This window comes from Haliotis asinina, chromosome 5, assembly GCF_037392515.1.
Source record: "Haliotis asinina isolate JCU_RB_2024 chromosome 5, JCU_Hal_asi_v2, whole genome shotgun sequence".
NCBI classification, from domain to species: domain Eukaryota; kingdom Metazoa; phylum Mollusca; class Gastropoda; order Lepetellida; family Haliotidae; genus Haliotis; species Haliotis asinina.
Genome location: NC_090284.1, coordinates 57,386,178 through 57,411,226, shown reverse-complemented (window position 1 = coordinate 57,411,226; position 25,049 = coordinate 57,386,178). Strand labels below are relative to the sequence as shown.

At 39.4% G+C, this 25,049-nt stretch overlaps 3 protein-coding genes across 4 annotated transcripts; 1 reads left to right on the top strand and 2 right to left on the bottom strand.

The window, feature by feature from the left end:
* Nucleotides 1–670: 670 nt before the first annotated feature.
* LOC137284915 (uncharacterized) lies at nt 671–7,071 on the bottom strand. Of its 2 annotated transcripts, XM_067816962.1 has the most exons (5): nt 7,026–7,071; nt 5,368–5,574; nt 3,803–4,588; nt 2,660–2,781; nt 671–2,163 (listed from the first exon to the last, which is right to left on the bottom strand). In XM_067816962.1, exons 2-4 carry the CDS (start codon nt 5,540–5,542, stop codon nt 2,696–2,698), a joined length of 1,047 nt encoding a protein of 348 aa, XP_067673063.1. In that variant the 5' UTR covers nt 5,543–5,574; nt 7,026–7,071; the 3' UTR covers nt 671–2,163; nt 2,660–2,695. The 2 variants fall into 2 exon arrangements, with proteins under 2 accessions (XP_067673063.1, XP_067673062.1); XM_067816961.1 differs by lacking the exon at nt 2,660–2,781 and having other exon boundaries at nt 7,026–7,055.
* Nucleotides 7,072–7,086: 15 nt separating this feature from the next.
* Nucleotides 7,087–11,383, top strand: LOC137284914 (thioredoxin C-1-like). Its single transcript, XM_067816960.1, has 4 exons — nt 7,087–7,151; nt 9,517–9,772; nt 10,414–10,537; nt 10,927–11,383. The coding sequence occupies exons 1-4, from the start codon at nt 7,145–7,147 to the stop codon at nt 11,038–11,040; spliced, it is 501 nt and encodes a 166-aa protein (XP_067673061.1). The 5' UTR covers nt 7,087–7,144; the 3' UTR covers nt 11,041–11,383.
* Nucleotides 11,384–11,834: 451 nt separating this feature from the next.
* On the bottom strand, nt 11,835–24,653 carry LOC137284913 (nucleolar protein 11-like). Its single transcript, XM_067816959.1, has 16 exons — nt 24,464–24,653; nt 22,611–22,724; nt 22,204–22,260; nt 21,248–21,448; nt 20,260–20,404; nt 19,805–19,963; nt 19,363–19,445; nt 19,038–19,223; nt 18,720–18,779; nt 17,429–17,616; nt 16,025–16,150; nt 15,548–15,661; nt 14,566–14,644; nt 13,706–13,789; nt 13,395–13,502; nt 11,835–11,982 (listed from the first exon to the last, which is right to left on the bottom strand). Exons 1-16 carry the CDS (start codon nt 24,593–24,595, stop codon nt 11,860–11,862), a joined length of 1,959 nt encoding a protein of 652 aa, XP_067673060.1. The 5' UTR covers nt 24,596–24,653; the 3' UTR covers nt 11,835–11,859.
* Nucleotides 24,654–25,049: the final 396 nt, after the last annotated feature.

Here is a 25,049-nt window from a genome sequence, read left to right as displayed (position 1 = left end):
ATACTACCGGAATAAAAGTAACTGTGCATTATCTAAAGTTATGCTATTTTAATGCAAAGGGATAATGACATGATTTGTAGTGTTTTCCTTAATCACTATTTAACTGTTGACAGGACAATATCAAAATGTGTATCATTTGACAAGGGCATCGTGACACGCCCTTGAAGACATGTGATGTCAAAAGTCTATTGACAGATTCAGTATCGTGTGTGTCCATTATTGGCGTTGATGCAGGCTTGAAAACGACCACGCATAGACGACACTAAGCGACTGATAAAGTTTGGGGGTTTGATTCAACGCTTGACCGAATTCCAAACAGATAAACATTGAATTTCCCTGAGATGTATGGTAACCTTGATGATTGATTGTGGGTTTTTGCTCATGCTATCAGCATCTCGTTTGTAAGGACGGAAATAGGCCATTTGGGGCAATTTGATAGCCTTGTGGTTCGTCACGTTGAAGACCTAGGCTCGATTCCTCACATGAGTATAAAACTGTGAAGACTATTTCTGATGTTCCCCGGCTTGCTATAACCGGACTATCGCTAAAAGCGGTGTAAAACTAAATTCAATGACGTCATGGACATTAAACGTGCTGTTCTGTTGTCTTATGATCGCGACGTCCATCGATTTGTTTACATTGAAACAGAAAATCACATAACAACAATAAATTCAAGATATGTTTGTATTTATTTTCTTACAAACTGATGATGGCAATTTTGGGGGTCTCTCTTCTCTTATTGTGTAATGTTAAGGCACTCTTTCTTTCGCCCCCTGTGATCTTTCATGACACTTGCAGATCAGACAGATACATCGTTGTATCAAGAGATACAGATACAAGACATATACACTACACATCACACTTTCTCAGTTTGAAATGAATAATATCTCATAGCATGGTGAGGCAATGAACAAGTATAGCATATATGTATATGAACAAACTCCAAGTATAACTTAAAGTATGAACAGGTGCGAGATTTAAGACAAAAGATTATATTTTGAATGAACAATTAAGACATATCTGAGATGAATTGGTGTGTGTTATTTGCCTCAGGTGAAAACTTCAATGACAAATAGGAAACGGTTCAATAAGGACAGGCCTCAAAACGTACTGAAATATATAAGCACATCTTTAAAGATAGAACACTAAATATACACTACATTTACTCATGAATTATACCCTTTCCACTTAGATAGCTTCATTAAATTACAACATGTGTCTTCATAAACAAAATAAATATAATCGTCTCTATCTCTAAATCACTGAAAGGCTGACAACGATGGGTTGCGGTGGTGATGAAGACGAAAAATGAAAACTTCATCAACAAAGTGTAAAGCAACAATGAAACGTATAAACAAATTCTGCTTAATGCATGGTTATACGATAGAACATATATAGGTATAACAGACATACAAACAACAGCAATGCCAGCAGTTATACACTGTCTTTTACAAATACACAATAAACTTAATACTGCATGGAGCATAAATACAAGTACATAGTTTTGGCGTAGATATACATATATGTAAACAAAAAGTAATACAAAGCAAAATGCACAAACACTCAAGATATCGGTCTTTCAAAGTGGAAAACTAAATATTAATGCTCTTTAGGTTATTGCTAGTAGTTTGAGGCAAAGCTACAACCCGGGTGTCTTCCATAAAGTTCAAAAATACGGAATTCAATATCAGTATTTAACACCCCTGAAAAAATCACGTCTCGTGGAAACGGTGAACTTGAACTATATTAGAATTATCCTGCCAATATAAAACGCGAAACAGTAAATCGTAAGATAATAAAAATTACCCGTGATAGCTTTAAGACATGACAATCATCACGTAGGCATCGGCTGATCAAAAAACTTCCAAAATTCGTCGTCCTTTTCAAACTTTTCTGGCATTGGCGCTGGTGCTGGTGCCGGTGGTGGGGTAATTGGCGGCGTCTTGAACTCGATTACTTCTAACGGCGTGGCAGGCTTCTCAACAACAGGTTCTGGTTTTTTGGGCTTTGGCCTCGGTTTTAGTTTTTGTTGTGTAGGCTTTTCAGGAACGGGTCGAGTGGCACTCCGATCCCAGTTTACAACTGCCTTAGGCAAACTTGCTAGATACTCGTCCCACTGTTTTCCCATGCGCTGTCGTAATACATTGTGTTCTGCCCATTTACCTGAAAAGATGTTGGGATACACAGATCAACACAGTGTTTACATACCGTAAAGAGAAAATAACCAGTATCACTTTTTCAAATATTTTCATGGTGAAACAAAGACAATGTAATGCAAATATCATGTTTATATAAAAAACAAACTATAGATTTAGCTTTTGTATTTTGGAATATACAATTTCATTGAATCGAATCGGTCAGTTTGAACTGGATGACGAGCTGGAAAGGATGTACATAATCACAGACTTGTTGATTATTTCCGGGCAAAAAAGAGCAGTGTTAAAGTGTCAGTATTGTCTTATTCATGGAACTACTCGTGAAGTTAGGGGGAAAAGCAATCATGTGTGCAAGCGAAAGCGCATGTTAAAATGAAAATGACAAAGGTATAATTCTCATGTCATCAATAAAGAAATTTTGTTAAAACCATTATTTTTCTTTTTTTAAAATTCTTTTTACTATTAAAGCTGATTAAAGATGAGATATAATGACTTTTATTTACCACAAAGAGACTTTCAAAATCATACAGTTCTGTAATTTACTCCGTCTTTCCCCCTTCCAAAGCTTTACGATCCCAGGCCCTCTTCATTCTCTCTCTCAGCACGTTGTGTTCAGCCCACTTACCTAGAACAAACCAGAAACACGTGCAGCAACACCACACAAAATGCGAAGGAAAGACATGCACAGCAAATGGCGGAACACAACGTCAAATCGGAACACAGCGTCAGACCAGAGCACAGCGTCAGGGTTCGTCAAAAAACTCATAAGATGAGAAGGTTGCAGAAAACGAGTCAAAGCAGTTTTACATGAATTGTCATAGATGCACCATGGCAAGTACATGTATTTCGATCGCACGTCTCATATACACTATGCTGGACTCATTACTTCCTCAATTACCAAATTTACTTGTTTATGTTAACATTTCTTCAAATACGTCATTGTGAATTGAATCACACGGTTAGGTCGTAAGGTAGAGATTGCGGGTGGATGTCTTGCAATGACAGCTCAGTGATGTCAGTGTTTTTACTACACGTGGTGGTGTTAGTGATACAACAGAAAGAAGAGTGCAGGAGGCTGGCAGCAAAGCGAAAGGAAGAAACATTACATAATGCAGGATCAGGCCTCTAATATGAGAAGGATTATCCTAAACATTGTATAACATTAGTCATAAGAAATATGTTGTTTTCAAATAATTAAATAACGATTAGTCCCGAATTCAACGCTCCAGTTATGTTACAGCTGGGTAGAGATCAGAACAAACTTAAACACTATGACAAGGTAAGCTTTGTCACAACAATTTGATTACTATGACAATGAAATTTTCGATTATCTCCCTTTAAATGTTACAATGACTCACAGGGATTTTATAGGAAACCGTCCATACTTGCAATGGAGTTTAAGCTTAAGTCCCTTTGTCATTGTGGGTTGGGGCACGTGTCCCACGACAATCTAAATATGTACCTTTGTTCAATATCTGTCACATTAGAATTCCAATTTACCACATAAAATATATACGATCATCATTTCTTGCAAATCGTTCGTAAATAACACTGCATTACTTCCGGCATAGTGTTTTAGCGTATTATTGATGTCAACTCAATCAATTTCTGATATCTAAGAAGGTTGGGATACGCCGTATACTCACTGAGCTCATCCCTTTGGTAACGGTACTCCTCTGGGTCCTGGTATCGCTGATTGAAGACGTTGTCATTGTACACAGTTTTTGTTGTACTAATTTTATACCCCGAAGTATAACCAGGAAAGACATTCTGCCGGGTTGCATTACTGAGGAGATCGTACTCGGGGTTGTCATTCTTCTTGAACACTCCAGGCTGTTCAGGACGCCGATTTTGTACAGGAGCCTCCAGTTCTTTGTAACGAGCCATGCTGGCTGCCACAGTTGCTGCGTCTGAAAACAAGGCATCGCATACCGCACTGCCGTACTTGTGTCTGATATTGGCAGGAATCGCTATGACACTGCGGGGCGCTGGCTGACTTGCCCCAGCCGTCTGTATCTCAAGGTCGTTCGTAATGTTGGTCCTTTGTTGAGATCTCTTCCTGAAACTGCTGTTCTGATTTGTATCATTACCTTGCTGGGTCGTGAACTCCATCCCCGGATAAAGTATGTCACCCATTTGGCTATAGGAATGCACTTTAGATTTTCGGCCATACTTGTCTCTGTTGTAACTCCCTGTAGCTGTGAGTCCACCAACATTCACGTCTTTGGCATGTTCGATGTCCCTCTCCGTAAACCACTTGTGTTCCTTGTCCGTTTGACCCCTCCTTGAAGCTGACGTCATGGATGTATTTTTTAGGTCAGGGCTAAACGCCAGAGCCTTTTCCTCTGCGGACTTCAGGTCGTTCTGACTCTTCCGAGCGACCTCCTTCTGGTGCTCAAAGTCAGCACGTTTGCGGAGAAGGATATCATTATCTGGATAGAAAACATAAAACAGTCTGCAGGTGATACCCTGATACTGTACCCGTCGGTACAGGCAAAGATAAGAAACGTGTTAAGTTTTGGCATGTCATATAGAACGTTTACCAGATTGGGATATAGATAGTTTTGAGAAAACATTCTGGGCAAGTGGTGATCGTCGATCTATGGCCCTATTGTTCTCACGGCAGCACACAGTAAAATCAGATAACACACAGACCCTACTGGTTCTTCGAGGTGATTAGCCCGCTCTAACATGACACGTCTTGTTTTCGTTTTACCGTACCAGAATGTTAAAGAATTAAATTAAGAAGTTTTGTTTCATTTGAGGTGAAACGGGGTTTAATGTCACGCTCATCATAAGTTCAGCGTGCATGCATACGTGTGTGCGTCGCTGCTTGTTCAAGTCCGGCCCTAGCTGCACCATCCCAATGTTATACCATACCTCAGTTTAACACGGGGATACCCCTACTCAGACACAGTATCACTGATGTGGCCCTTTAGTTTCAAACGCCAAGTAAGGCAACAAGAATCACATTTAAAAGTCGTTCGGTGTGTCGTGGCCAGGGGTTGATAGAACATGCATTGGGCTCTCTGTGCATTTCATTACACCATAACCGCGGCCTCGCATTATCACTTTAATTAATTTATCATTGTGGTGCTTCCGTCATCCAAAACATTATAACATGTATATGATAAAACATGATTGACATATGTGTACAACAAAAGAGTTACTTAGTACACTGTGGGTAATGTAAAAGTTCCGCTAGTTATACCTTGCCGGACGTTGGTGTTTGCAGTGACGGCTTCAGCCGGGAGCTGATGCTGCACCTCGCCATTCTTCATCTCAAGGGACGTTCCGAACAGCGAGTTCTTGGGCATGGCCTCTGTACGCCGGGGCTTGTACACTGCGTTAACATCGGTGGATTGTTGTGTGGCCACTGCGGCCATCTTGACTGCTTAACACGCCCACAGGAGTGTACCTGGTAATACAACAAATACGTTAATATCGAAACCATTGACACGCACTTCATTACAGACCATCAGCTTGAGTGTTTATATCCGTGAAAATATATTTATGACGTTCGATGTAAATTAGAAGTCATAAATGTAATATCATTGGTGACAATTAATGCACGACCTCCTCAGTAAAGAAACGTGACCACATGTACTTCATAGTGCCATTAGTATATCGTGAAAGGTCAAATATTACTTGCCGTTAGTCAGTATGGGAAAACGACTGTTCCGGCAACAAAGGAATCGTGGTGCTGCGTTGCGAGTTTAACAGTTATTGATTAGTAATGACTAATGATCTATTGATTGTACGAGGGACAACATGGCGAAATTACCGAAAGACTTGCCTTACGTTTCATCTGATAATTTATGTGTAAATGTCTTTCGTATTCTTCCTTTGTTTTGTGAAAGTATGGGTGACAGAAGATATTGTGGCTATTGTCTGGAATTACCATGCTTGTCTTACATGCTTAATAGTGATCATCTTCATTTATCGTTCGATTGATTGATTGGTTGGTTGGTTGGTTGATTGATTGGTTGGTTGGTTGGTTGGTTGGTTGGTTGGTAGATAGGTTGGTTGGTTGGTTGGTTGGTTGGCTGAGACTCATGCCCACTCAGCAATATTACAGCTATAAAAAGAGTCTGAACCAGACAATCCACTGATCAGGAACATGCGCATCGATCTACTCGATCGATGACATGTGAACGCATGCAAGCCTAAACCACCCGATCCCTTTATCCACCTAGCTCTTACGACAAGAACTTGTTTTAAAATAAAATAACAAAAATATTACATTTGTGGCATACAGTACCATATACCTTTGAAGATAGGCCAGATAATGTTCACAGAGATCTTTTGGGGGCAACTCAAGTTTACATGTGACTGTTTTGGTGGAAAATGTTTGTCGATGTTTCTGTCTCCTATTGGTGTTTGTTTAATGTACCTATTAACAAGTTAATTAGATGATAAAGAACGCCTGAAATACATTTGACGCAGGTCGTAAGTAGTGACAGACCAAAATATCATTTTCAGATCGAGATATAATATCTTGGGTTCGAACCCATGATCAGCGGATCGCGGTTACACGATAGACAGGGTGGATACAGCTTTTTGAGAAAGGGTTGGTGCACACTTCATTTTCACCCGAGTTTCAATGGTCATTTAACAAAATTTCAGGGACTAAAGCCAATTTTTGTATGCAATAGAACGACAGTGAATAAGAATTGTTTACATTTGGCCATATCTACTCGACAGTGCAATACGAAGCGAGTCAACTTATCCACGTATGTTTAAGCTGTATTATGCGCATCAATGAGTGTCGTTTTAACTCCACATAGACAAATCTTTCAATAGGACGCTCGTTACACTAAAGGAGAAAGTGACACCAACTTTTCAAAGTTTCAAATGGTTGTCACCTACCGTAAGAAATGGGCCCGTCAGTATCCATGCACGCTATCAAGGAACTAGGACAGTATTGATGACGTAGTACGCCAGCGCAGCATCTGTGACGTAGTTCACAGTAGAACGTCGAGTGGTGCATGCAAGGTGAGGTTTCGTAAGTGTCTGCATGTCATACCCAATGTATTAAGTCAGTCACAGTCAATGTGTATCATGTTGACAGTAACAATTATAACTACACATCAAAACTTTGATACAGATTTGAAATTTTAGGAATTGTTTCAGCACCACATCACCAAAACGACCCATCATTCACCTGAAATCGCCAGTACCAAATGAGTTCTATTTTCCTTGCACCCGCACCCCACCTTTTGGTAACAATTAGGACAAATTTCCTGGAGTGTCATTTTCTTAAGCTGGGTATGCCTGTCAGTACGGCAAGATACAGTAGTTTAGGAAACGTGTTAAAACTAACTCATGAGATGAGGAATATATATTCAGACAGGGTTAATCTACAGAGATAGGTCACTCCCTTGCTTTCTTTACCATTTCTACTTTCAGACATTTTAGTTTACATTAATAATTATTTCAGATATCAATTGCAAGTGGAGAATGGCATGGACGTTAACAAAATGTTAACTGATACTGTCACACATCCGTCAAAAACAGATAGTGTATGATTATCACAAAGCGTTATTTATAAACACCATTCCAGTTTTGTCATATAATAAGATCAACAAGAAATATTAAAATCAACAAGAAAGAAGAATGTTACAGAACTATAACCCTCAAACATCACAAGCATCAATGGCGGATTAAATCAGATCGTCATATTTTTCACACACATCACATATGCTCCAACAATTTTTCTAAAATCATAAAACTATCACTATTGCTTGCAAACACCTTTCACCTGATCGAATATGTGCTTCATAAAATTTAAAGGTGTATGTAAAAGATATTTTAGAATAATAACTAGAAACACTCGGACAACATAGTGTAGTATTTCAATGGCTGATCAGATCAAATCGGCAATATGTCACATTTTTCACACAGCTCAAATACACCCTAACATGTTTTTTTTTAAATGATGAAACTATCACTATTATTTGCCAACACATTTCACCTAATAGTTTATTCCCCTCATTAGAATGAAAGGTGTATGTGAAAGATGTTTTTGAATCAATAACTAGGAACACTCAAACAACATGTAGTATTTCAATGGTGGATCAGAACAGATTGGTGATGTGTCATATTTTTCTCACTGTAACCATTTTTTAAAATCATAAAACTGTCACTATTACTTGCAAATACCTTTCAACTAAAGGTATGTTTCCCTTCTAAAAGTTAAACGAATGTGTGAAATAAGTTTTTATCAACTTAATTTAGTCTATCTTTGTGGTGAATTGAGAGTGGAAGCCAGTGAGCTATAACATACCAAGTTGAAACTTTACTACAAATCTGCTGTCCCAATACAGACACTAATAACAAGTATTTGATTTGGACTGAAGTGACAACATAGTTAACTTATCTTCTACACATAGGTCTTCAGTTGTCACAACACTCAGCAAATGTAATCAGCTGTTGAAAGTAAACCGTGCTCAATCTTAAATACTAAGCTGCCGCCATATTGTCTACACTGGTCACGTGATGAGGCGAGACAAATGTTCAGTGGCTTTACAGGGAGTTTCTTGTCCCTTCCCATATAGGCTCCCTGATTCTGATGATAAGATGTGACTAGAATGAAATTTAGGGAAAGGCAGTCTAAGTAAACTTAGTCTCAGTGTATTTCGTTACACTCCACCACAGAGTCTAACTAAACCTAGTAGAAGGTCGCGTCAGGTAACCTTTGAGCGACCAATGACCGTCCAGTCAATAGCGAGACGGTTAAATAGATTTAACCAATCCGACAACAGCTACTATTTAGGGATCGGAGCGACTTTCGACACAGATCTCTCCACAAACAAAAATCCGCATATAACACAGTTATTTGACCTGCAGTATATACGCTTTTGGGTTTCTGTTGGTTACCATTAGCTAGTATATCCTCAAGATAACATCCTTGGATATTGCCAAAAACACAATTTTCAGCGATTGTTTACTCACCATTGTCATGGCTGTACGTACGTTATGTGCATCACCCGGAAGCGAGTGTACTGTAAACAGCATTCGGAATCATTCGGGTACGAACCTTTTCGAGATAAAAAGTTCAAAAGTTATGTGCGAATGTGCACTTACACGACTTAGTAAGCTGTGTTCTGATTGGTCAGTCTCAAAGGTTACCTGACGCGACCTCCCATAAGGTTTTGTTAGACTCAGTAGTGGAGTGTAACGAAAAGTACTGAGGATAAGTTTACTTAGACTGAGGGAAAGGATACGAGGTGATGAAGTCCAATGTTTGCTTTGTCACACAGAATTGATATTACTACACCATTTTAAAGTCTGCCCTTCGTTAAAATAAACCCACAAACACAAATTAATGTTCTCTGAATCTGATCATCTGTCTGTTCAGGTTTTATTATGGCAAGCCGACAAATACTCCGAAGATTGATTCCTGTGGTTACAAGCAGTGTGAGATGTCACCACTGTCTCCGCGTCCCGCAGCCCTTCCTTTCTCACCAGTCACATGTCACCAGGGTCACAACTTCGCCGGTCAGGTCACTTGCAGCCAGTGCAAAGTTCCAATGTATCAACATTCAAGATGATGATGACTTCCAGCAGCGGGTCTTAGACAGCAAGACACCGGTGGTCGTTGACTTCCATGCAACGTGAGACATATTACTATTAAACCACCAACAAAACCACTGGCAGATCCATAGGGCAGGGTGTTTCAGAGGTTTGGACCTACCCCCTTCCCTTTCTTTCTCTCTTTGTTTCCACTATAAGATGTGTACATGTAAAATCAAATCACAAGTGCTGAGACAGCTTCAAAAGTAGAATGTTAACTGTCATGTTTACTACTTTTACTGCATCATGAAAATGTATTGATTTTTGAGGATGTTTTGGTATTTTGGATTAACAAGGTTGAAAGTTTACTATTATTTTCTATGACGTTACTGTTTTGATTTCAGTCCAAAAAAGATTTAGCCATCAAGAAAATTATGAGTACATTTTTCTTTTCTGATAACGACATGTTATTCCCATCAGTCAAATCCATAGACTGAAAAGTGAGAAAACTATTGCTCTACTTATTATGTTTTATTAATGGAAAGAACTAAGCTTCAGACACGGTAGAAGAACTGTCAGCAATGCTCAGTATTGATACAAATTGAGCTGCTGCTCTCATAATAACAAATTCAGGTCAAAATGTCTCTGCTATGCTGCATAAATATATGTTATGTGTAGCTGATTTTCCAATAATAAATGGACCAAAACGTGACAAACAATCCTGCTATTGACTCTGTTCCAGGTGGTGTGGGCCCTGTAAGGTCCTGGCACCAAGGTTAGAGTCTCTCATTGCTGGCAAAGAAGGCAAAGTGATTCTAGCAAAGGTTGATATAGACAACAATGCAGAACTGGCTATGAGGTTTGGGGTAGGTATGCCTGGACTAACAGCAGACATACACTTCATTCAGTGTGTAAAATAGTCTCGGGTTGTGTCACAATATTTTGTGATGTATAATAAACAAAGCCTATTAATGGGTAATTCAGAGTTAGGAGTGAAGAGACACTGATGCTGTTTTTGCTTTGGAGATAAAAGCTAGCAGCAGTAAATATTGTTACCAGTATTCCATGATGTTTCAGCATAGCAGGAATAGACATCTGTTCGTCTCAATCATGTCATTGATTGAAAATTGAAATTGAAAGTCCATAAATTGAATATTATCTGTTAGTTGCTTGGTTTAAAGAAATTGACATCAATAAATTTTTGCCTTTTCCCAGTAGATATTTTATATATCATCATTGTTGGGTGTATTTCCAGGTAACATCCGTGCCAACAGTGGTGGGTATAAGGAATGGACAGTCACAGGGAAAGTTTATAGGATTACAGGAGGACGACATTATTGACTCTTTTGTTGAAAGACTCATCAACTAATGATGTAGATCTATATTTTGTGTACTTAATTACAAACATTTAACATCCAAGACATATTCAAGATTTCAGCATTATACATGTCAAAGAGCATGTATTTTGAGGAAAATATTACCAACATGTTTGGATATGAAATTTACAATGAATCTTTGTGTCTTCACTAAATTGTCCTATATAAATATACAGTTATGTAGCTTAAATAAAACGACACTGCATGTGATTGTAGTAATGAGAGCAATATCAGATAATCAGATAACCCCCCCAAAATTGTTATGTGTCCATGGTGTATGATGTGTTCATGGTTGCTTTGATTGAGCTGTACATAATAAAGTAGATTCTAACTCTTTGAACTTGTTTTGGTGTTGTGAAGTTACAAGACATGGCATTTGCTGTTTCACAGTGATGTTGCCAAAGCCTTGTTCCATTATCAAACTGAAAACTAGAGATTTGTGTGTCTTCATAATCCATTTAGCAGTATTCCAGCTATTGGACCATGGCCTTTCACAAATTGAGTTTGGACAAGAAAAAAATAATTAGCCAGGTCTCCTTGACAAACCATTTCATAAGTCACATCTTCTGCAAAGCTTACAGTTACTGGGGCTATCTTAGTTCATATGTCCATGATTCAGTGACATTCACACAATTTTATGCTCTACTTTGTGTCAAAGGTGAATGAGCATTTAGCAGTACTTCACCAATACCACAGGACATAGTGGAATGACCCACTTGGTTCATATAAAGTTTGTGTCACAATGGCTGATAACAGGTAAATAGGTAATCAAAGACATGACAATGGGTTATATACAAGATTGTTTATTTGTGCTATCTGACATGCAGGACTTCAATACAATAGGATCCCACTTTCTGTTGAGTGACAGGTGTACATTTCTTCTTGAACTGTGACAGGACTGCTTCCAGGGTGGCCAGTTGGTTGCAGAACTCCACCTGTCAATCACACACAATACATGTCACTTCCATTGTTTCAGTTTTGTTCATTATTGAATGTCTCACTCAGCAATTTATCAGTGAAAGTTGACCTTCAACTGTGCATACTTGTTAAAAGTGGCCATAGGCTTGGTTGACATGTCATCACAACCCAGACTGTAGCTCTTGAGATCAATCATTGGATTGTCTTGTCCATTATTTACAACCACAGTCTCATAACTTGAGTTTGGTGTTAAACAATAAACAAACGATCCAGCCTTTGAAAGATTCCTGGTAAACAATCAAGTGATAGATTGTTGTGAGCAATGAACACTGAACAATACCACTGATTTAGAATGACGTGTCATCAACTGACTCACAAAGATGACTACCAGCATCCGAAATTAACATTGGTCCTTAGGTCCAGTGCTGACTGAAAACCACTCTGATGCACACCTTTTGTTTTCTGCAGGTCCTTATGACTGACAGGTTTTTCATCCCCAATAATAAAGACTAGTCAGTCACTATAGTTAAGTTAAACTCTTTCACTCAGTTTGTTAGTTTTTACATTTATTGTTGGCTATATATCACTGATATTGCAGCTAAAATATGTTAATATGTTCAGGGTTAAGGACAAAGCATGTAAAATATATCAGCTCTTACAACTGGCACAGTTTGCCCTAGACCAGTTTTAAACTGTTACTCCCAAGGGGTGTCACTTCATACAGTATAACACCCTATGTACTAATTATTACCTGGCTATTGAGATGAAAATACAGACATGAAGCAGGAAAACCTGACACATCTCAAAAGACAGTTCTTTAAACTTTGTTGTTTTACATTGCTGTCAGCAATATATTGTACAATACTGTTGACGAGCAGAATTTTCAGGACCATAAAAAAGGAAGTCTGTAGATGGGGGCTGGCTTTCACTTTTGTCAAACTTTTTTTTCTGGGGGTAAGAAAATCTCCTAGTGTTGATTCTCACTTCCCACATCGCATGGGACTTTCGGTGAGCTGAGACAGCTGAGTCGGAATGTCATGTATGTACACTGTGATCCAGTGATCATTTGCCATTATTGTTTGCAAACACATCCACAACTAATAACTAAATCCATGATGAATCTATTCTCAGTGTGACTGAGAAAATAAGTCATGCACTTAAGTGTACACTACATCTTACTAAGATGTTTAGAATAAAAAAGACCGAGCATCAACTACTCATCAGCAGGGTGGGTAATATTTCCCCCTGGTACATTTTCTCCTAACCTTTGGACCAATGATTTAAGTGTACCCACCCCTTCTCCAAAATCGCGGATTTACCCCTGTGCAGTATTTACATTTCAGTCTATTCTCTTCGATAACTGCCAATAAAGCTAATAAGTAAAGACCTGTTACTAAATTTGGGAAGATCTGCATGGAATATTAAATACCTGATCTCCAACAGCTTCATGGAGGTTGCCTAGCAACATTCTGGCATCAGGGGAGACAATCAGTTGTGTGACATGTGCATCAATCAACAATGATATCCAATCAATGACCTGAAACAGTTTTACCAGTATCATGATGCTGTTTCGATACTGTCACATTACATACAGTCTTTTATCCTACTTTTACAAAATCAAACAGCAAGAAAGCTCATAATACAAAATTATGGAACTGGACTGTGAACATATGCCACCAACAAAGGGATTGTCTTAAAGCTACAAGTTACCAGTAATAAAGGAACAGAATCTATGTTCACCTTGCTGAGAGCCGGAACACCAGTTCTGTGGTCACCAGCCATAGGAAGCATCTTGAGGAGGTAGTACAGGTATTCCAGCACTGTCTGCAAGTGTTTATATATGTGTCAATTTGATGTGGGATGAAAGCCTGATATGTTGAATATTTTAGACAATTACAACTTGAAATAAAAACAGTAAGGAGCTGACATTATTGGTGACAAACCCAGAAAATATAAGTAAATAGGGATAATCTGGGAGACTGAGTACACAATTATATCTTTTGGTGAGTGACATGATCCTTTACAGCAAACTGTGCTGCCCCTTACAAGAAGATGGGCGCAGTTGTGAGGGGATTATCATCACTTAGAAAAGGATTATATTACTATTATATCTCAACATGTCAAACTATGGGAAGTAATCCTGCAAAGTATACTGTTCCACTACGAACTGTGCTCCCTTTCAAGTTGTATGTTGTAAATCTTATCTCCATCACTGTAGAGGTGATATAGCTGTTGAGAGTGAGTGAATGAGTGAGTTTAGTTTTATGGCACACTCAGCAATATTCCAGCTATATGGCGGCGGTCTGTAAATAATCAAGTCTTGACCAGACACTCCAGTGATCAACAACATGAGCATCAATCTGCACAAAGGGGAACTGATGATGTGTCAACCAAGTCAGCAAACTTCACACATTGTATCCATGTGGGGAATCAAACTTGGGTCTTTGGCATGACAAGCAACAGCCTTAAACAGTAGGCTACCCCACCGCATCTCAACTTGAAAAACTACTGCCATCTTAAAGGAGTTAACCTACTACATGAAACCCTTAAACTATTCCTCAGATCACCAGAGGCTTGAGACAGGGTTCAGCTGTACTTACCAAAACATTCTTAAAGGGCAGCTTCCTGAGAGAGTCTACCAAAAACACATCATTAAATGGCAGACAGAAGAGACGGTTTCTGGATCTGATTAAGGATAAACCTTTAAATTGTTTCAAATCTCTGCTAGATAATGATGGATTCAAAACACTCATATTTTTCTGTTAATTAACTGTTTTGATAAAAGCATCCACATTAAAACCATGATCTTTCCTGAATCTGAGCTACAAACATTTGCAGTGAGTTGGGAAACACTATTGACCAGGAAATACACCTTTTCATTATAAATACCATATAATTTTTTTTTATCATTGCTATCAGCAGAATGAGAGTGGAACTACCAAAGTAGGCACATAAGTACATTAAATGTGTTCCTTATCATGTTAATTTGAAATCATTATTAAAACTTGTGTTCCTCAGAATCATTCCACAAACTGATCATATCAATATGACCGGTATATGTATATTTAAGTACTGCAGAGAATGAGTGATATAATATGAATGAGTTTAGTTTTACACCGCACTCAACAATATTCCAGCTATATGGAGGCTGTCGGTAAATAATCAAGTCTGGAGCAGACAATCCAGAAATCAACACCATGAGCATTGATCTGCACATTTGGGAACCGATGACGTGTCAACCAAGTCAGTGACCACCTGATCCCGTTAGTCGCCTCTTACGACAAGCATAGTCGCCTTTTAAGGCAATCATGGGTTGCTGAAGGCCTATTCTACCCCAGAACCTGATGGGTTAGTGAGTGATTTAAGTTATATGCTGCTGTTCATGATATACCACTTATGCGGGCAACAAGTTAGTGACACATTCAGTTTTGTTGAAATGATCATGAAATGTGCACAAAATATTAATTCCCTTAAAGGCACACTGATTGATTTTCAAATTAAACTTGCGCACAAATGTTGATGATGAAAGACAACCAATTCTCAACAGCAGTTCTGAGTTGTCACTTTTGTACAGAAGGATACAGTAGCACAGCCTTGGAGCTGCAGATGGGGCATGTCACATCCTGGGATTTCTCCAACATGTCGTCTGTGATGGAGATGCTGTTACATTCCTCTGTACATTCTTCATCTGATATACTGAAAAGGTAGTGTATCCATAAGTAAGAATATTTCACATGCTGAAAATTGAATTTTGAGTGAGTTTAGTTTTATGAAGTATTCTGGTAATATCACAGCAGAAATGCCAAACATGGGTATCGCACGTTGCAAATGGAATTGAACCTGGGTCTTCAACATGCCAAGCAAACACTTTAACCACTAGGCTACCCCAACCACAGAGATGGCTCACTGTGTCATTAAAATAACTTATCAAGAGTTATTCCCCTTGGAGTTGTTCTTCATGAAAATTCAGATTTCTAAGCAGTTGACTAAAAACACAATGGCATTAGAAGTAAATAGTGTAGAACTTGTAAAACCTAGAAAGCCTGTGTTTCCACTTACTCTAGGTAACAAGAGAGGCTTTTGACCAGAGAGTCTTCGGCCACATCTGGTGTGACACTGAATGACTGATGCATCAGGAGGATGTCCTTGTGGTCAGCCAGAGCTCGGTACAGGGCGGGCTGGTCACTGCAACACAGCGGAACTACCACATCATCTACTACCACAAGAAAACATGTCTTTTATTGTGTCAAAGTCAATGTTTGTTAAAGGCTGAAACCTATAACTCCATTGCCATCTATGCAGTTATAAATAGCATATAGAACGGGTAGTCAAATTACAAAAAGAGAAGAAAGCATAACATTGTGATTTTAACTTAATATATTCTAAGGTTGTGGTCGGATGATAGGCATGGCACAGCCCTTATCATTCTGTCATAACTAACCCTCTAACCATCCACTTCTGTAGAGAGGATGTCACTTGTGTCTACTGTTCCTGGATATCTGATTCACTATCAAGCAACCCTAGCTTCAGTACCTCTTACAGGTATTAATAGTCATGTAAAATAGGTCAGACTAGGAACTGTGTTACTGTATGTCTGGCAAAATGTATGCACATGCATATATCAAGCATTCTGATCATGCATACACTAATGTTGCTTGAAAGTTATTCTGTATTCACACAAATCGGGGGATTGAATGCATGGTCAGACAGAAAGATAAACATATGTGACTTGTAGTGTAACAGTGGAGTAAATGAAAGTTATCAACCAAAAATCATATGACTGGTCACAAAGGTCCAGGTAGTAGTGTAGGCACCCAGGTCCTGCTCAGTATACTACCAATCTGGGTATCTCAGTTATTCCTCTTGGCAATTAGAGGAACAGCATGGCAAAACTATCCATAAAAATAACAATATAATTGACATAGGGCATTCTAAATGCAAATGGTCTTTAGAAGCTTATCAGCCCATTAGCAAATTCATTCAGATGAATCTTACTTAATGCAAGGTGCTGTTACCTGTTACAGATGAGTCTGTGTTTCATGGGCTGCTTGAGAAGCCATGCTATCTGATAATGAGTCTATATTCCATGAGCTGCTTGAGAAGCCATGCTATCTGTTAATAAGTCTATGTTTCATGAGCTGCTTGAGAAGCCATGCTTTCTATTAATGAGTCTATATTCCATGAGCTGCTTGAAAAGCTATGCTGTGTGTCAATGAGTCTATGTTTCATGAGCTGCTTGAGAAGCCATGCTATCTGTTAATAAGTCTATGTTTCATGAGCTGCTTGAGAAGCCATGCTATCTGGGGATGCTATGTCGCCTGACAGAGATGAGACTGTGTTCTGAGCTGCTAGGGAGATGTCGCCTCTTACAGATGAGAGTGGGTTCTACAAGGTGCTGCTGGCGCTATGTTACCTGATAGAGGTAAGTCTGTGTTCAGTGAGCTCCTAGTGTTGCTATCTTACCTGTTAGAGATGAGCCTGTGTTCTATGAGTTGCTGTATTTCAGCTCGAGGCCAGAAGGTTGTGAGGGAGAAGCATGTTTGACACAGCTGGGACATGTGAGAGCTGAGGATCCACTGACGGTTGATTGGTTGGGATAACAGGTCCATCAATTTCCCAAACTCATTCTCAAACTGCTCTCTCAATTTTGTCTGCAGCCCAGAAAACAAAACACACTCCACACAGTACTCTTTTTGTCACAGTTACTTCATGTTGAGCATGTAATATCTCACATCACAATATAATCATCTGTCCCTGTCCTGTTTCTCTGTTGTGTAACACTAAAGTCAGGATTATGCCATTCTTGACTGGAATCAAGAACAACACTACAAGTAGGTCAGCATTGCAATCAATCTAGTCTGGACCACAAAATCATGTGATTGATATCATGAGCATCTGCCTATACAATGATGACATGCATTAAGTGAATGATTCTGAACTCTTTCATGACACGGGGGCAGTGTGGTAGCCTCGTCATGCCGAAGACCCGGTTTTAATTCCCCACATAGGTACAATGTTTGAAAGCCATTTCTGAGGTCCCCTGCCATGATATTGCTAGAATATTGCTAAAAGCAGCATAAGACTAAACTCACTCATTCACTCACTCACTCACTCACACACAAGGGTTGCTGACAGCACCATCACATCCAGTAAGAAGTGGTTGGTGTGTTAGTTCAACAAGTCTAAGACACAACTGGTTTCCACAATGGATTGTAGTGTGTGAAGCCCATTCCTACAGGAATATTGACAAACCTGATCCTGACTGGGATGTATTTATGAAGTGACAGATTGAGTAAAGTTCTAATTTCAAAGAAGCTGAGCCATGGATGACCCAGTCACCAAAGGCTGTGCAGAGTTGCCTCCCTATCATTTGTTGGAGGATCCCGAGGAGGCATCCATATTGTTTTGTTACTAACTTATCTCAATGCACTGCTGAAAAAAAAATATTCAGAAACTGGGTCCACTTGCACAAAATGATCTTAGCGCTACAAGACTGTAATTCCCATTCTCCAACATAGGCGCTAAGATTACTCATGGCGCTAAGATTGCTTTGTGCAAGTAGGCCCTAATCAATTGTTCTCTGCATAATCCACCAGCAAACATGAGTTCAGAATTTGAAAAATTCACCTGCAAAGTCTGCAAGGAAATTCTGTGTTGTTTTTTCACTGGAAGACAAATATTCAGGCAGGCGATTGGGTATGACAGAGAAAAGACTGGAGAAAAACACTGATACAAATACATAATCGTTTCTTACCTTTGTCTTGTCAATAAGACTTGTGAACAGATTCTCAATCTCCCGATTTGCTGCACCCTTCTGAAAACACAATGTCCAAACTGACTTTGAGGATACCTGTTTACAGCGAATAGAACCTGTAGTCTTGCTTAAATCAAATTGTTGATGTTTTTCAACTATTTCATTTCTAACACTTTTATCACTTTAATAAGGAACTTTAGTTCTTTTTGTGTCAGTAGTTTGACTTTTGATTGTTAGTTGAATTCAATATTGCTTTGGGATGACATTTGTCTTTTAAATCAAATATAACAATTATTTATGTGACACAATAAATCTCACCTGGGCTGGCTTCTGATTGGTGGACCAACTGACAACACCATCAGCCAAGTTCGTAACCTTTCCAGAGTCCTTGACCTTGTCTCTCTGACCCAGTAGCCTAGCAACTGTTGATGGCTCACACTTATAAGGGAAGGCATACAGTGTTTTGTTGCAGGCAAGGAATAAGTGCCCATAATGACAGAACAGCTGCAATCATAAGACATCCTCATAACAACCAAATAAATACAACATCACTGACCATGGATTACCATCACAGAGTACTTATTTGTTGTCAGGAGGTGTAAATGGAGGTAAATAAGTCTCTGTTACCATACATCTATCTCACCTTAGGATTTGTCAGGATTGGTTCTGGGAATGGTTGCCATGACTGCATGGCCTGGAATTTCACATTGTAGATGCCAAGTCCGACTGAAACATTCAAACGAACTGCTTTGAGTGCAATAATCAAACGCATGTGATTCCATAATGTTGAGTGGGTGAGTGGGTGAGTGGGTGAGTGGGTGAGTGGGTGGGTGAGTGGGTGAGTGGGTGGGTGAGGGAGTGAGTGAGTGAGTGGGTGGGTGGGTGGGAGTGAGTGAGTGAGTGAGCCTAAGAGAACAAAGGCTCTGAATGTCACCTCCAGTCTCACACCACCTCCACCCCAATCGCAAGCTCCACCTCTAGCCCCACCTCCACCCCTAGCATAAATTCCAGTCTCACCCTTCCTTATCACCCACCCCCAGCCTCACCTCAACCCATACCCCTCTCCTCCTCCACCACTGACTTACCTGTAGTGTTGTTCTTGATGCCAGCCACGGCAATGTGGGTGTGGTCCAGGTAGATCATGCAGGAGCCTGCCTGGACACCTGAGATGGTGGCCACCTCCTGACTGTCATCCATATTAGATGACCCAGCCAGTGGCAGGTCCAGCAGTCGGCCATCTTGCCCTGGAATGTAAGAAATGACAATAATGTGCTGACACTGTTTCATGATAAACAAAAGCATGCATGACATACATGCAGTAAACTGAATAGCTTTTGAGGGAGAAAAATATATCCCAAAATAACGGCCTACACTACACATCAACTGACAATCATTTTGTTGGAACAATAGATCCTGTTGAAATAGGGATCAAATCCAATTAATTTTGTATTCATTACAAATACTGACTGAAATTTGGTGCTGAAAACTGAAATCTAAAAATGACTTTTAGCCCATGACCCTCCAAAGAATAAAGCCTTACACAGTGACAGGAGACTGGGCTCCGTCTTCAAAGAGAGGCAACAGCTGAGTAGGTTGTTGGCCGACAGGGACAGGGGCGTGGTCTTCAGGCTCCAGCACTCCGCATCAGACAGATAGGTGTGACGGTGGACACTCACTAACTCATCCTGAAATACACGAGAGACTTTGAATTCTTACGAGTGCCATCTGTATTTACCACTCTGTTGTATTCAGTTTGGACATATTTCAAAATATATCTCCTGTGTTGTTCAAACTGTCTATTGGGAAACATTATTCATATACACTGTGCTGACCTGTTACACATCACTGTATGTGAGTAGCGTGAGTGAGGTTGGTTTTATGTCACTTTTAGCAATATTCCAGCAACATCATGGTGGGGGACACCAGAAATCGGCATCACACATTGTACCCATGTGGGGAATCAAACCCAGATATTCGGCGTGATGAGAAAACACTTTAAATACTTGGCTACTACACTGCACTGCCTTTACATCATGACTTTGGGCACATTGCAAGGTGCTTACATGTGAAGCATCTTTATATCACAAATCTGTTTACTCTTGAACTCTGTTTACATCACAAATTGGAAGGAAGAAATGTGAGTCATCTTTACATTACACCGTATAAGTGAGTGAGTTCAGTTCTATGCCACACTCAGCAATATTTCAGCTATATGGCAGTGGTCTGTAAATAATCGAGTATGGACAAGACAATCCAGTGATCAACAGTACGAGCACCAATCTGCACAAATGGGAACCTATGACATGTGTCAACCAAGTCTGCAAACCTGACCATGCGATCCCGAGTCGCCTCTTACGACAAGCCTATTCTTCACCTATTCTTCACGGGTCACAGCCATAGAAAACAAAATCTAGGTCCCTGTTGACATAGATTATGTTGTAAAGGATGTAGATAATATTACAGGAAGTTCTTTCCAGTACATCAATGACTATGATTGAGTCATTATCATGACAAACTTTAGCACCCACCTGTGTCTTAGTAACCAGAATGACACACACATTGCCAGCAAAAACATAAGACTGGCACCATAAGATGACTTCCCCCTTGGCCAGTGTCCCCGTGCCACAGCTGTCCTTGATGTTAGCCTGGAAGTCTATGCGTCCGTTCTCACACACCACGATAGGGTAGAAGTCAGTCTCCACCAGGATCCGCAAGATGCCAGTACCGATCTGAAAGACACATAATCAGCGGCATGTCTGTGAGGATTCTGTGTTCTGTAGTATCACAGTTTCAGTGTAGTGGTGGGAATGAGGCAGTTCATATTCCCCATTCATTAAATGAATGAAAAGTCAAAAGAATTATGTTTAAACATTTGATACACAAAAACCCAAACAAAACAATACACACTATGCTTCAAAGTGAATTTCTTCCCAATAATGGAAGCAATCTAATTAGTAATTTGTAACTCCCGGTTTGAGCTCTATATAGACGTCTTTGTCCCTCAGCAGTACGTCTATCAATTCTGACAATGTTGAGCTGATTAGCCCGATCGTCAACTATGATCACAAAATGCGATTTTGAAAACCACACGCACATATACATAGCGACAGGTGTATTCAGACATGCTATCCCAAGCTAAAAATTTGTGTTAAAAATTTCACTTGCCCAACAGCAAAAATGGTGACAAAATTTTCGAAATCCCAAACAAATCAGATGAATTGGCCAAGTGAATTTTGTCAGACACCAACACTGAAAATAGGAACTTGAGTCTTTTGTTATTAGCAAATGTTTTGGCCAGTGTTGTCTGGAGTTACCACAAACATATTACCTACTACCATCTGCTACCTATGTAAATACTAGTACTACTAGCCCTAATAATAGCGATATGTTCAGCATATTTACTGAACTTATCAGGGATCAACATCAGATGATAACAATCATCACCTTGGGAACATTATTCAGCTACATAAAATCCACAACTTACATGTTTCTTCTTTGCTTTATCAAAATTTGTTGAATCTGAGGTCCATGACTTCAATTGCTGAAAAGGAATCAAACTGTTGTTTAACTGTTGTAGACAGACTGAGGTCATTACTGAAAGCAGTTCAACTTAATGGTGTATTAACAATATTCCAGCAATCTATCGCTGATCATATGAGAGTCACATAATATCAATAATCAATACATAACACTGATCATTTGCTCAAAACAAAGGATTGATCTACCATGCTCAGAAAAAAATGCTTGGAATGTGTACAGTACATTCTTCGCTAGTGATTTCCTGAGTTTCATGTGAGAATTTCGGGCAGCAATGAGTTGCTGGCATTTGAGTACTTTGACTATGATCTGTCAAGAAATGAACTGCTGAAAATATTAAGTTTATGTTCTGACCTGTTTGTTCTGAACTGTGAGATACTCTTCCTTGGTGGGGCTCCATACTGTTGGACAGGTGATTTGGATGCCGTGACGCAGTGACCAACTCTTAGTCAGCTTTTGGTCAGACAACTGCAATAGCAATGAAAAACTCTGCATTATGCAAAATGGCCAAACGTAGCACATGTTATATATGTTGGATGACATTTTCTCAGTAAAGTAGAGATTCTAGGATTGTTGCGGGTTGAGTCCTAGGTCCTCAGTCATGTACCTAATCATCAGCATACAAAGTCAGCAATCTAACCCACATCCAGTGTGTGGGCTCCTATGACAGTGTAACTTGGCACAGCTCCCATGGCCTATAGCCACAAAAGCACATTGTCATTTAGAAAGTGATGTATGGTGATCAGAATTTTTATACCCCTACTAGTTTATTGAATGTAAATTTAGGGTGAAGTATGCATGTCAGTTTGTAATTTTTTATTGGGGGGTGGTGGGGGTGGTGGGGGGTTGTGTGTAGGCAGATCTCCAATGCATTTGGAATTACACTTTCTCAGGTAAGTACAGAATCTCATACTTTTGCGGGTTGTGTCCTATATGGGAATTGACAGATAATCGCAAAGACTTGGGACCAAATTTCATTCTCTATGCCTGTTTAGCGTAATTCCAGTATTGAGTACCTTAGATGATAGAATCGTTGCAGAATGGCATAACTATATTAACATGATAATAAGAACCAATGGGTAAGAGTTCCTCCTGTTCACCCATCCCCCAAAATACTAGAATTATTAACATTGATTAACAAAGCCTAACACAACAATTACTAGAGAACTCAGAAAAATAACTAAAAGCCCCAAAATCAAGTACAGTACGTAGGTATAAAATACTTAGTGTTACCTCTGTTAATCTGTGGAAGAATGAATATGGGGGAACAGAAGGAACTCTTTCCAATCAATGGCTTATATTTGGGTTCAGGCTAAAACGTCAACACAGTAAAACGGCACCTGGCGAAAAAGTCACCATTTGGACGATAAATAGATAATAAATGTGTTTATCCTGCCGACAGTGATTGGAAAGTGAAAACATCGCACCCTTCGATATTTTGAGTACATTTACTCAACTGGATTCACTCAAACTCAGTGTCAAAATGAAACTGTATTTTAAACTCAGAAATGTACCCATTACACATCATTCATTACAATGTCTCACGACTGTATGCAATAACACTGTCTGATAACTTGATTTTTCTTAAAAATAAATAAAATGAAATAAAACATGTAAATAAAATATTAAAACAATAAAGTCAACATAAAAATACTTTTACATACAGTAGCCGTTCTCGCCAATATGGTGCCATTTTCGCCGTTTAGGTGCCGTTCTGTTGTGGTGCCGTTTTAGCTATAACCCCTTACATTGATTGATATGTATATCTATTGCCATGTAAACCATATCGCAGATACTAGATGGCTCGTAACATGCATTATGTTTTTTATTAATACAAGTTACTATCTGCCTTGACACAGACCCGATGATTGTCAAGATCATGGAACGACTGTCATAAAAACGTTGTACATGCTAACATAACCTCATGAAATATGTCCTACAGCAGACATATGGCATTAGCCTACAATTTTAAGAACCATGCAGGCCAGTAAGTGCTAGTATTATTATTATTTCAACTTTTCTTTAATGTGCTTCAGTGACAATTAGTATACAAACTGGTTGACATCTTGATAGAGCACATAACACAATCTGTATTTATTGCACAGTTCGATGCACGAAAATAAGGGTCGCTTGCGTCCAAACACACGTGGATATCGTTTCCCAGTGTTTACATTGCTCATTATCAATATACATGCACAGCAACCAACCTTATATTCATTTATGAAGCCGGTCTTCGACGTTATTATCACTGCATTGGGTTTTTCTCCCCTTTCTACCCCAATTAGTGCGGATTCTTCTGACAATTTAGCAAGAGCAAATCCATCTGCGAGCGCAGCCATATTGTTATTCCGCACTGAATAGAAACCCGTTTATCCATTCCTATCAGTGTGTTGTGTCCACCTTTATGTACGTTTATTTAACCATAACGCCAAGATCACGCTGACTAACCCTTTATCTCTAAGTATATATATGTAAATTTGATCGAAGCAACAATTCTATTCAAACTGAAAGGAACAAGTGAAGGGAGAGTCGGGGCTTTACGCCGCTTTTCGTAATATTCCAGCAAATTTACGACGGGGACACAAGAAATTGACTTCACATGTTATACTCATGCGGGGAATCGAACAAAGCGCTTCGACGTGGCGAGCGGACACTTTAACCAGTAGGCTACCCCGGTCACCGCTCCGATGAATGTTGAAGTAAACTGTGCCTGTGATAGGCATTTGTTTGTATCAGAGACCATATCGGTACATGGTCCCTGTTTGTATTAAATGAGCAATATACACGTGGCTC

Excerpts from the sequence above, each read along its gene's own strand:
- LOC137284915 (XM_067816961.1), bottom strand. The coding sequence starts at position 5,542 with ATGGCCGCAGTGGCCACACAACAATCCACCGATGTTAACGCAGTGTAC. Across the intron at positions 4,589-5,367 it reads AAACACCAACGTCCGGCAAG|ATAATGATATCCTTCTCCGC; the intron begins GTATAACTAGCG and ends TTTTCTATCCAG. Across the intron at positions 2,164-3,802 it reads TTACCAAAGGGATGAGCTCA|GTAAATGGGCAGAACACAAT; the intron begins GTGAGTATACGG and ends ACATCTTTTCAG.
- LOC137284914 (XM_067816960.1), top strand. Across the intron at positions 9,773-10,413 it reads GTCGTTGACTTCCATGCAAC|GTGGTGTGGGCCCTGTAAGG; the intron begins GTGAGACATATT and ends ACTCTGTTCCAG. Across the intron at positions 10,538-10,926 it reads AACTGGCTATGAGGTTTGGG|GTAACATCCGTGCCAACAGT; the intron begins GTAGGTATGCCT and ends GTGTATTTCCAG.
- LOC137284913 (XM_067816959.1), bottom strand. The coding sequence starts at position 24,595 with ATGGCTGCGCTCGCAGATGGATTTGCTCTTGCTAAATTGTCAGAAGAA. Across the intron at positions 22,261-22,610 it reads TCACAGTTCAGAACAAACAG|CAATTGAAGTCATGGACCTC; the intron begins GTCAGAACATAA and ends ATTCCTTTTCAG. Across the intron at positions 21,449-22,203 it reads ATAAAGCAAAGAAGAAACAT|ATCGGTACTGGCATCTTGCG; the intron begins GTAAGTTGTGGA and ends TGTGTCTTTCAG.